We start from the raw sequence: 11,481 nt of genomic DNA on the forward strand, positions 1-11,481 counted from the left end.
TAGAGAACAAAACTTTATTTAAAAACCATAAAACTGGCCTCATCCCTACTTTTTCCCAAGCGCCAATTTTCTCCAAAAAAGAGAAAATTATATAGGGTGGGAACAGGTAGGCAGGGGAAAGGGGGGCAGTTGTAACTTGTACAGATTCTTCCCCTCAAGGTATAAAACAATAAAAAAAAATTCAGTCCTTTACCTCTTCTCCAAAGCAACAGAGGTAAGGTCCAGCCACCATAATTGGGGGAGGAGAGCTATCCATAGCCACTAGGCCCCTGCTCCTCCCCTCAAGGAGGCAATGTCCTATCTCTGGCTGGGTTTAGAAGGATGGTGTGCCCATAATCACAGATGGCTACAACAGTCTCCCAATCCCTAGAGCTGAGAAGGTTGGAGCAATGGGGGTTATCCAAGGTTCTTCCTCAGTAAATTGCTTCATCCATGTTATCATCACTGTCACCCCCAAAGTCTTCTCCATTGTCAAAATATGACATGATGTAATCTGTCTCCTGAAAGGGGCAGAGAAAAGGTAAAAGGTAAGAATGAGGGGAACTTTTCCCACTTTCATCTGTCATTCCAGGCTTCACTGAGACCACCCACAACTACATTTTAGAAAAAATCATGGGATAACTGAATAGAACAGCAGCAATTGTTAGAAATCCTCCTATTATTTCAGCTTCAGTCCTTCCAGATGACTTAATACCTCTAGTACCCCATCTCCCCAATCGTCTGAGGCAGTGTGGGACCCTTTGGCAGGAAAAAAAGGGACCTGGTGAAGAGAGATATTCTCTCACCTCCTCATACTCTTCTTCATCATACTCCTCCTCCTCTTCATCTTCCTTCTCCTCCTCTTCTTCTTTCTCCTCTTCCTCTTCTGAAGTCACTTCTTCTTCCTTCTTCTCTAAGGTCTTTTGGGGGAAGAGAAATAGAGTGAACAAGAAAAAGATTTAGGCTCAGCCCCCGGAGGGCAAAGTCAGGGTATGGACAGGGCAAGAAGGAGGTGCGGATGGAAGCGGGATTGGAGGAGACCCAACCGGGTTCATACTTTTTCCTCCCTTCCCATTCCCTATCTTCTTCCCCACTTCAATGCCCCACCCCAACACATACACACAGACACACTTCACCTCCAGTTTTTGAATGGTTTCTTCTTTCTCTGCTGGGGTCTTAGGGGCCCTCTTGGGGATCAGGATGGTTGTCCCTGGTGGGAGAAAGGAGAGAATGGAACATCAGATTGAGAATTCTGCTCTGCCTCTGCCCCCTCCTCCCAGCTCCTTGCCTAGGGAAGCCACTTCAGCAATGGAACTCTGCTGCCCCTGAGTGGCCAATAGGATAGATTGTATGGGGACAGAGGGAGGAAAAGGTCAGCTATTTCTCTGCTCTCCAGAAGCCTGCAGGAGGTTGGAGAAGGAACATTTGCTCCCCCACGCCCACCCTGTGTCAGCTAACAGCACTCACGTTCCTTCTGTAGTTTTCGAACTCGTATCTTGAGCTCTCTGGGAAGACGCCTCCAATCTAGAGGAAAGTGGGGAGGAGACAGAGGTCAGTGGGCCCCAGACTTGGGCCTTCTATTGTTAAATGGCTAAGAGAGGGGGCACGAGGAGGTTATGTCCCACAAGGATTTGGGAATATGAGGGGAATAGGTTTATAAGGCACTCAGCTGGCTAATGAGTTTGTAGGGAAGTGTCTGAATATCTGGGAGAATTTGAGGAGAGCTAAGGAATGTTTGGAAGAATGGGAGGGGATTTCTGGGGACTTTTGAGGGGGTCCATCACATACCAGGGTTCCAATCGATCGCACTGTCAATTGGCCCTGACATCTGATATTTGTCTGAATAACGCTCCACATCTGAAGAAGCAAATACCAGGAATCAGAGGCCTCTTCCCTTAGAGGCCCCTGAACAGTGGTGGTACTTGGGGACCACGTTTCCATAGCACCTAGGCACTCTGTCCTCTATCCTGCTCACACTCAGAGCTTCAGAAATAGAATTAAAAGCTCTTCCACTGACTCTCCAAAGTCACCAGCATCACTTTTCATTACTCCCCCAACAAAGATTCTGCTCACTCATTTATTCATTAAATATTTATTGATCAGCTAGACTCTACAGAACGTTGTACAAGGCACTATGGGGGGATATGAAGGGGTATGTCTGTACTCCAACTAGGCTAATACACTCCTAATGTCTTGACTCATTCCTAAATATCTCCTGGAATGTCTTACTCAAGCTTGCCAAAATTCCTCCTTCCTTGTTTAGGGAACCTGGCTTAAGACGCAAGTCTTCCAAGAATAATCAAATGTACCCGGTTCTAAGTACTCTTGTCTTTGGTGTCCCTTTCCCCACCCCCCACCCCCCATTCACTCAGAAGCACTGTATCTCAGTTTCTGGTCTACATAACCAACTCCTGATTGATGTGAACAGTCAATTTTGGTACTCAGGAAGGATTCAGCCTGCCCCATCTAGCACATGCCTAGGATGCCTCTACATTATCATTCCGTGTGTGCTCAGAGAACACTAACTACATTTATTATCAGCCTACAGCTTAATTAAGGAAAGAAATCTGCCATAAAAAACATAATGTGTGCCAATGCCCAAGGGAAAACTAGGGATTAGCTGCCATTTTGATTCAGACATGCCTCTTCTCTCCTCCATGCCTATGGATAACCAAGTATTGAATTAGGGTGCTTTGTAAAGTAGTCTTAAACTTGTTTCCCGTGTATATGTGACTTTTCCTTCACTAGGCCGAGGGCACTCCAAAGACAAAGACTGTATTATTCTCCTTTGGATCGTGAGGTCTTCAAGGCTAAGGACTGTATCATTCTCATTAAAGTGTGTATGTAAAAATATACATAGATACACATACAAATATAGGTACTATAATCACAATACACCCATATGTGTGTATGTATATATAGATCTATGTATTTGTTTCACATATATGTGTGTGTATCTACATCTACACATATAGCTATATGTACGTTTCTTTTCTTTGTTATATTTGTCTCTTTCCTTTGCCTCTCCAACCATGGCCTGATAGAGGGCTGCTATATACATTGGACCTACTTAAGACAGAAGAGTGGAATTCCAACTTACCTCTCTTAGGTGCAGCTGGACGAATGAAGTAGGGAAGCTGCCTCATGGCCCCCCGAAGCTCCTGTTTCAGTGCAAGAACATACTCACCTTCTTCTCCAGAGGGTAGTGGCACTGGACGGAATTCCAGGGGCTAGGTGAGAGCAGGAAGGGCAGGGGTTAGCATGGTTAGGGCTAGAGAGCACTAGATAGCTCTTTGGAGTGGGAAGGCCGAGCTGGACTTGAGGGATATGGCAGGGACTATCTGGAGGAAGGACGGTCTCCTTTCCTCACCACCACAGAGTGTAAAACAAAGGATGAGGGGAATGTGGGTGTGTATATATGTGCTTATGTGTGTCTGTAGAGTTGGAAGATGAGGGGCTAAGATTATAGCAGGAAAGAGATTGGTTCTATCAAGGGCACCCTAAAAAGTATGGGGAGTCTAGAGACATAGCAAGATAAGACATGGTATTTCCTTCCTTGGAGAATAGATATAGAGAAAGGAGGATGAAAAGGATTTCAGGAGGGCCTAGACAACTTTTAGGATTCTGTGATTTTCTATGGGCACTCATGAGAGAGAACAGCTGATTACTGCCAGGATAGAATGACTAATCTTGGTGGGGAAGTATGAGCACTCACAGGGAAGAGTGGGGAGGGCTTGAGGGTAGGAGGAGGCAGAGCATCCCCCTTCCCAATGCCCACAGCCTCCATGTTGAAGGTCAGCTGACCTCGACCCCGGCCCCGACCCCGGCCCCCACCCCGGCTGGCCATCGTAGGGGGGGGCTGGCTGTATAGAGATCAGATGGAAGAAGCCTGATAAAAAAGAGAAAAATGAAGACACAATATGAGACTGATGAGACCCCCCACTATGCTGACAGCCAAGGGCCTTTGGTTCCAAATACCCCATTGGCTTTTTCCTCAACCTACCACCCACTCATCTAAAATCTGCCTACCTCCTGAATGTTGAGTTTTTTTTTTCTTTATCCCAGAATCAACAAAAAATTATATTTCCATATCACTTTGCTACCTGTGCTCTTTAATCCCTCCCTTTCCCCTTGCCTTCTATGTCCAGTTTATTACCAAGTCCTTGACATTTTTCTTTGTACTATCTCACATCTACCTCTCTTGCTCCTCCTACCACCTCAGTTGAAGCCCTTACCAACTTAGGCCTGAATTACTGCAATAGTCCTCTAACTAGGCCTCTTTGCTTCCAATCTTCAATTCGTGGTACAGTAGAAAAAGCACTGTACTCAAGATTCTAACTTTGATATTTACTAGCCAGGAAGGTTCCTTGATAGAATAAATGCTTTACAGCAGGAAGTGACTGGAGAAGCTAACAAGTCCGTTGTCCCTCCCTTCATTTTATAGATGAGGAAACTGAGGCTCGTGGAGTGACTTGCTCAAGGGTGCAAGTAGTATCAGAAGCAGAATTTGAACCCAGGTCTTCTGACTTCAGATTCAATACTCCTTCCAAGGAGCACTGCCTCCTCTCTAGGCCTCTGTTTTTGGAACATACTAGCACAGCCTACCTCACAGGACTGTGAGAATCAAATGAGATAATGTATATTACCGCGCTTTGCAAACCAGCCTTCAAAGGGCTACATAAATATTGGCTATCTTGGTGATTATGATTATGCTGCTGTTTGGTTTTGGGAGGAGGGCTTCTTTCTATTTTAGCAGGGTAAGATACTCCTGGCAAGGAAATTCCCTTTACCTATGCAGACCAGTAACTGTTCTGCAATTTATGTCTTACACCACTAGCATAAAACTCAAATAGATATGGGGGCAATAAACCATATATATCTGAGGATCCCCATAGGCCACATAATTGACTTAGGAAACCACATATTAACATTATCTATGTTCTATTGTATTTTTATTTTTTGTTAAATATTTCCCAATTACATTTTAATCCAGTTTAGGCAGCACCAGGGAATGCTCTCTTGGGTCTCACGGTTGACACCTTCGCCCTAAAGGATTAATTCTTAACTCAGGTAAGGACCTCCACAATCCCGACCCACTTCACCCATCCAAACTAGTCTCTCATTATTCCCTAATACTAATAATCTTTACTGTTGCCTCCAGCCCCATCACTGCATTTAGTCTGAATCACAAAAGATGGTTCTTGATTATATGGTGTCTCTAAAAGCTTTTAATTGTTTCATGCATTTCAATCTAGTCCCTCCAGTTAGATTGTAAAGTCCCGAAGGTCGGGGGCTGTGTTTTACAATTCTTCTGAATCCCTGCAACTGGCTTAGTGTTAGGCATGTAGCCGGCAAGAGCATTTGAGTCAGGGGACTTGAGTTCGAATTCAAACTTGCTTTTCAGTGTCCTCATCTGTGAAATCCTTATAGTTTTAGATCTTGTTATTCCATGGTTTGATATTGGATTGGTCAATAGGGGGGATGATTGTCTTTCAAAATAGGAAGATAAGAGAGGTCCAGGTTGCTCAACCAGGGAGGGCTTCGTGGCGGGAGTGAAAGATTGCTGGATTTGGTGTCACCGAACAGGAGTTCAAATCCTAACTCTACTACCTCCTCATTTGGTGGCTTGGTAAAGTCACTTAACCTCTGTCTCAGTTTACTCATCTGTAAAATGTGGTTAAACTAACAGAAGTCTGATGTCCCTTCCAGCTCTAAATTCACGATATTATGTGAGTCCTCGACAGGGCAAAGGAAAGAGGGTAAACCTCCCAACACGCGCACACGCATGCACACACACGCACACGTACACATTCCTTCTCCACCCCTAGCACCCGGAGACCACCCACGCGCGCGCACACGCGCAATTTCACATTGGGAGGTAGGGAGCGGGGGGGGGGGCAGTTGGGCGGCTGGAGGAAGCTGACCCGTGGTTGCTTCGGCCCTCCCTCTGTCCCGGAGCTTGCGAGCGGGCCAGGGGTGAAACAGACAGAGCAGCGGGCCGGGTGCCGCGGAGCCTCGGGTCAGTTCTTACCTGGAACCCCTCCCCCACGCGGTACCCACGCAGCCGCCAAGCCTGCGTCCGGTCAGCCAGTCCGCTGGTTCTAGGCCCACCTCTCTGCCATCCCTATTGGTGAGTTTTCAGAACCAATGGAAGAGGAGCCGGGCGGGGCGTCCGACGCATGCAGATAAGGAGGCAGGGCCGTAAGTAGTAATAGATATGTGTGGGCTTTGGGAATCCGGGCATACTGAGAACGGTGAAAAGATTGGGGAACTGAGACGGCGGAGTCAAGTTATTTCGGTATGCGGCAGTGGTGGAGGAGCTCCAGAATGTGAGAGCTCTGAAAAAAGCAAAGAGCCCCAAGAGTTGCCCTAATATCACAAAATTTAAAGCGTTCCCACAAGGGCGGGCCTCCCCAAAGGAGTCCCCCAGAAATCAGCCCTTCAGAGATCAGTCTTGCTCTGCCGGCTGCTGCAGAATGTCCCTCCTCCCGCCCTACTCCTTTCCCATCTACCACCCTTCTTTCTCTAAATTCTGCACGCACTGAATCCTCCCCCCTCACTTCCTTGCTAAAAATACCTTTCTGTGGGTTGCTGCAGAGTCGGTGAGAGCTGGGAACAGAGAGGGGGAACAGAGAGATTGAAGATCAGGGAACCAGGACTCCCGGGTTCCCAGTCTCTTTCCCACTGCTCTCTTGCTTTTTCTGGACATGTATAAAGGACTATTCTAAGGCCAAGAGTGTTCCTACTATTCTCCTTCTCTATGAATGATGACTAGAGAGCTTAGATTGAAACTGGAAGTTAGACCCAAGAATTACTTGTCTGGGGAGTGAGAATGGTAGTGGACTCCTAAGGGTGAAATCGGGCTGGGAAATGACTCCTCTTCTCTAACATCCAGTCCTTTGAATGTCTGGTTTTTGGTTTTTTGTTTTTCTTGATATCACTACCAGCCCCCTCCCCCAGTTGCTCTAGGGACCATGTGAATCTCTCCAAGTCCCATAGATCTTCCACAAATCCCCCATTTTCCATGCTACCTCCCAGCTGGACACATACTTATTCCCAAACAGCACAGATGGGAGTCATGGTAACCATGGAGACAGGGCAGGTGGCAGAAAGAGACAGACAGTGACAGAGACTGACATAGAGAGACAGAGACAGAGGGAGAGATAGAGAGGAGGAAAAAAAGGTAAAGGGAGATGGCCAGGAAGATTGACAAAGTACAAAGGAGGAAGAAGTACAGAATCAGAGATAAAAACCTTTTAATACAGACTGCTTTCAGCCTCTCCCTGTTTGCCTCACTGCCTCCTCCTCCCCACCCCCCACCCCGAGATAGAATAAGAGGAAACGAATGAAAGATTTACTTTATTGTGTCCAAAAAACAACCATCGTCCACACCTACCTTCCCTAGTTCTAGCTAATAGACCAACCCGGAAGTGCTGAGTTTCGTATCTCTGTAACTTTGTGCCCTGTTTAGGAAGGAAAGGCTTATACCAGAGCTCTGTGCTGGGGTCTTTTATAGGCCACATTATGTGGCCTTAATGTACACATTAAGCAGGGTACTTGGTCTCTTTTCTCATAGAACTTGGATTTATGATGTCTGGGTCGAAGAACCTTTGAGAGTGTGATTGTGTCATGTGTGACTTGTCAGATATAGCCCACAGCCACAACATGTCAAGTCCTGGAAATTGGTAGCTGGGGAAGCCTAGCTAGAATCTGTGCAGGCAGCCCTAATGGGGCTAGGGAGAGATGAGATACCCAACTTGGGACTGGATTCTACAAATAGCTAGGTTTAAATGGCTAAGATATGCTTAGAAAACCTGGGGCAGTGGGTTTTGTTTTCTGGGGTTTTTATGGGGGATTGGGAAAGGAGCAGATTTGGTGCCTGCCACCCCCACCCGCAGAGACTCGTCTATAAATAGCTCCGCCGAGCTCCGCCTCCCCCCCCACCCCCAGCCGGCTCTGCGCCCGGGGCGCACGGGAGGAGGGATCTGGAGCAGGGGAACCTAGGTTCGAGCACAGATACAGTGGGGGCCACAGCGGCCCACCCTCACCATGTGGGTGCTTAAGGACCCGGCTTCTTCACCCACACTGCACCCTGGTCCGGGTCCCAGCCCAGGCCCTGGCCGGGAGGAGATCCTGCGGACATACAGGTATCTGGGCACACCGCCTGGGAGGGGTACAAGGAGCGGGAGATAGGGAACACAACTGGAGAAAGGGGAACTCTGAACTCTTCCCTCTTCCAGTTTAAGACCCTTGGACCGGAGCCGCGACCCCTCCCAGAGCTGCGGCTCCGAGGAAAGGGGGAAGGCACTGGGAATGTATGGGTGTGCGCGTGGGAAGGGGGAAGTGGTGCTACTGAGGGGAGGTCTGCGCTCTGGCAAGAGCTATTTTGGAAAGAGGATGAGGAAAATCAGTGGCTGGAAATGGCTCGGGGGCTGAGGGTGAAGGTTGGGGTGCGGACATTCCCGCGCGTGCACACACGCACTTGCACGAGCATTCATCGCAGGCGGGTGCACGCGAGCTCTTTTTTCAGACCAGCATTTAGGGGGGCATAGTGGCATGGGGCAGAGGACGGAACTGTGTGCCACAGTGACCCACTCCAAATCTCTGTATCTCTATGATTCCCTGTCTTGTCTTTATGCTTGTGTCTGTCAATGTTGGTCTATCTCTCTGACAGGGAGCACCGTAGCTGCTGAGCCTCAGTTCTCCTCTAGGCACTGTCCCCATCCTTGTCCCGCATCTCCCTCTCCACCTCTTCTGGTAGTTTCAGCCGCTGCCTTTCTCCCACCTACCACCTTGGCCATGCTGCACGCCGAGGGGCACGCTCTCCTACGGGCAGTGGGGCAGGGGAAGCTGCGCTTGACTCGGTTGCTCTTAGAGGGAGGTGCTTACGTGAATGAGGGCGACGCGCAGGGGGAGACTGCACTGATGGCTGCCTGTCGGGCCCGCTACGACGACCCTGAGAACCGGGCCCGCATGGTACGCTACCTCCTGGAGCAGGGCGCTGACCCCAACATAGCCGACCGGCTGGGGCGCACGGCTCTCATGCACGCCTGCGCCGGAGGTGGAGGAGCTGCAGTAGCTACCCTTCTCCTAGCCCACGGCGCGGACCCGTCGGCCCGCGACCACGCTGGCGCCTCAGCTCTAGTCCACGCATTGGACCGCGGTGATCGCGAGACCCTCTCAGCCTTGCTGGAAGCCTGCAAAGCCAAGGGCACAGAAGTCATCATCATCACTACCGACACTTCGCCCTCGGGCACCAAGAAGACCCGGCAGTATCTCAATTCTCCTCCCTCCCCGGGGGTCGAAGACCCGCCCACCCCAGTCCCAACCCCGGGGGTTTGCATGTCGCCTTCGGAAATCCAACTGCAGACTGGAGGGGGAGGAAAAGGAGTGCTGTCTCCCCGGGCCCAAGAGGAGGAGGAGAAGCGAGACGTGTTCGAATTCCCCCTCCCTAAGCCCCCAGACGACCCAGCTTCTTCTGAACCCCTCCCCAAACCGCCCCGCCACCCTCCACCTAAACCACTCAAGAGGCTCAACTCCGAGCCTTGGGGACTAGTCGCCCCTCAACCGCTCCCGCCAGCCGAGGGGCGACCAGCGACTGACCGATTGATTGCCGAATTTAACGGCCTGGCGCTGACTAGTCGACCTCGGCTCTCTCGGCGCCACAGCACCGAGGGGCCTGAGGAACCACCCCCATGGGCTGAAAAAGTCATAGGTGGAGGGGCCCTTTCCCGGCGCAATACGGCGCCAGAGGCCCAGGAATCGGTTCCCCTGCCCGGGCTGAAGCAGAAGCTGAGCCGTATGGAGCCGGTGGAGCTAGACGGCCCCAGTCACCTATGCACTGACTCTGTGGACTCCAGTCGCTTGTCTCATGAGCGCCGCCGGTACAGTGCTTCCCCACTCACCCTCCCTCAGGCCAGCTCAGTTACTTCACCTGGTCAGTCTCAAGAGAGCCTTCCGGGGGCAGTGTCTCCTCTGAGTGGGCGGAGACGGAGTCCTGGGCTGCTGGAACGGAGGGGCTCTGGGACGTTGCTCCTGGACCACATCTCCCATACCCGGCCAGGCTTCCTGCCACCACTCAATGTCAGTCCCCACCCTCCCATCCCAGACATTCGACCTCTGCCAGGGTGTCGGGCTCCATCCCTCCCTGCTCCCCATCATTCCGGGGGCCTTGGGTCTCCCAGGGCCAAGCGGAAATTAGTGAGACGGCACTCCATGCAGACAGAGCAGATAAGACAGCTAGGGGGGTTCCAGAGTCTAGGGGGAGCAGGAGAACAAGGGCGTTGAGAGGTTAAGAGGAGGTTGGAATGGTGTGGACAAGGCTATGGCAGGGCACGTGAGGCCACCAGCTCATATACACCATGCACATACATTAGAGGCCACTTGTATTTTGCTCATAGGCACTGCATAGTGCACTCTTCGAAGAGATTCACATGTTCACGGGCACAGAGCACTTAACCTGAAAGGTCACCAGGCTTCTCACATGTACTGGGCGGTCACGCATATATAGGGGTCGTGTGTGTGACTGATGCAACCGTGCACTTGCATGTGGGATCAGCGGGAACTCACAGGCACTATGCACTTGCATGCACCATAAGGTCAAAGGTGCTCATTGGCACAAGGGCCCCCGAACATATTTGCACTTGTTCACTGGCAGTGAGATTACCTGCTAATGACTAGAGCCTAACCTAACACCCTTCCCCCCCAAAAAAAACCCTCCACCAATCCTTTACCTTCCTGTGCTTGCAATTATTTATTTCTATTTATTAAGTACAGTGGCACATGCTCTATAATGTATTATTTACACACCCAATCCCAGGGGAAATGTCTTGACTCTTTTGGGATCCCCTTTAACCCACTTACTAGACTGGGTTCTCTGATCCTCTGCTCTCCCTCCCCGACTTCCATACCCCACACAACTCGGGAAAATGTTGCTTTCCAGGCCCTGAGTTCTCCGTCTGAGAGGGAACCTCTTGGCACCCAGCTCTGCCACTCCCCTCACTGCTCCCTCAACTCTTCCGTCCTTGCCTCCAATAGATCAGATACTCCCTTACCCCAAATCAATTCATTATATCAGGTTGTCTTGTCTTCCCAGGAGAAGTGGGGCATGCAGTCCAAACTGCTCTTTCATGTGAGCTTCTGTCCTCCCCAAGGCAGAGGAGGGCAGAGATCTGAATCCCCCTCTTGACATATCAAAATAAAGGTGTTCAGAAGTTTCAACCACGTCTCTCCACTCACTTGGGAGGAGGGGATGGGCTGCGCAATCCTGAACCTAATCTTGATCATAACATAAAGATCAGTGAAAGCCCTGCAATGGTGGTAGAGAAAACGCTAACAACTTTCATTTCCTCATCTTGAAATCTCAATTCTTTTCCTGTCACTGTCTTCTGGATCCCTAGGATCTATCTATCCTAGACTCACCGAAAGATAAGGATAGAACATATGGATTTAGTGCTCTAAGGTAAACAAAGTGCTGTTTACAGCAAAACAACGCAATGAGAA

At 50.0% G+C, this 11,481-nt stretch overlaps 2 protein-coding genes across 5 annotated transcripts; one reads left to right on the forward strand and one right to left on the reverse strand.

Moving 5' to 3' along the window:
* Positions 1–6,099, reverse strand: POLR3GL (RNA polymerase III subunit GL). 4 transcript variants are annotated; one of them, XM_021003870.2, is made up of 8 exons: positions 6,011–6,099; positions 3,695–3,868; positions 3,080–3,209; positions 1,768–1,836; positions 1,447–1,503; positions 1,116–1,189; positions 786–899; positions 1–500 (listed from the first exon to the last, which is right to left on the reverse strand). In XM_021003870.2, exons 2-8 carry the CDS (start codon positions 3,824–3,826, stop codon positions 414–416), a joined length of 663 nt encoding a protein of 220 aa, XP_020859529.1. In that variant the 5' UTR covers positions 3,827–3,868; positions 6,011–6,099; the 3' UTR covers positions 1–413. The 4 variants fall into 4 exon arrangements, with proteins under 4 accessions (XP_020859529.1, XP_020859535.1, XP_020859542.1 ...); XM_021003876.2 differs by lacking the exon at positions 6,011–6,099 and adding an exon at positions 5,904–5,992; XM_021003883.2 differs by lacking the exon at positions 1,768–1,836.
* Positions 6,100–6,177: 78 nt separating this feature from the next.
* ANKRD34A (ankyrin repeat domain 34A) lies at positions 6,178–11,199 on the forward strand. The gene is made up of 2 exons (XM_021003832.1): positions 6,178–8,126; positions 8,654–11,199. The coding sequence occupies exon 2, from the start codon at positions 8,779–8,781 to the stop codon at positions 10,264–10,266; it is 1,488 nt and encodes a 495-aa protein (XP_020859491.1). The 5' UTR covers positions 6,178–8,126; positions 8,654–8,778; the 3' UTR covers positions 10,267–11,199.
* The last annotated feature ends 282 nt before the right edge of the window (positions 11,200–11,481 follow it).

This window comes from Phascolarctos cinereus, unplaced genomic scaffold (assembly GCF_003287225.1).
Source record: "Phascolarctos cinereus isolate Bilbo 61053 unplaced genomic scaffold, phaCin_HiC Scaffold_5;HRSCAF=322, whole genome shotgun sequence".
NCBI classification, from domain to species: domain Eukaryota; kingdom Metazoa; phylum Chordata; class Mammalia; order Diprotodontia; family Phascolarctidae; genus Phascolarctos; species Phascolarctos cinereus.

Coding starts and splice junctions, on each gene's coding strand:
- POLR3GL (XM_021003870.2), bottom strand. CDS start 3,826: ATGGCCAGCCGGGGTGGGGGCCGGGGTCGGGGCCGGGGTCGAGGTCAG. Junction 1,504..1,767: donor TGCGATCGATTGGAACCCTG/GTATGTGATGGA, acceptor ACTTTCCTCTAG/ATTGGAGGCGTCTTCCCAGA. Junction 501..785: donor ATGAAGAAGAGTATGAGGAG/GTGAGAGAATAT, acceptor TGCCCCTTTCAG/GAGACAGATTACATCATGTC.
- ANKRD34A (XM_021003832.1), top strand. CDS start 8,779: ATGCTGCACGCCGAGGGGCACGCTCTCCTACGGGCAGTGGGGCAGGGG.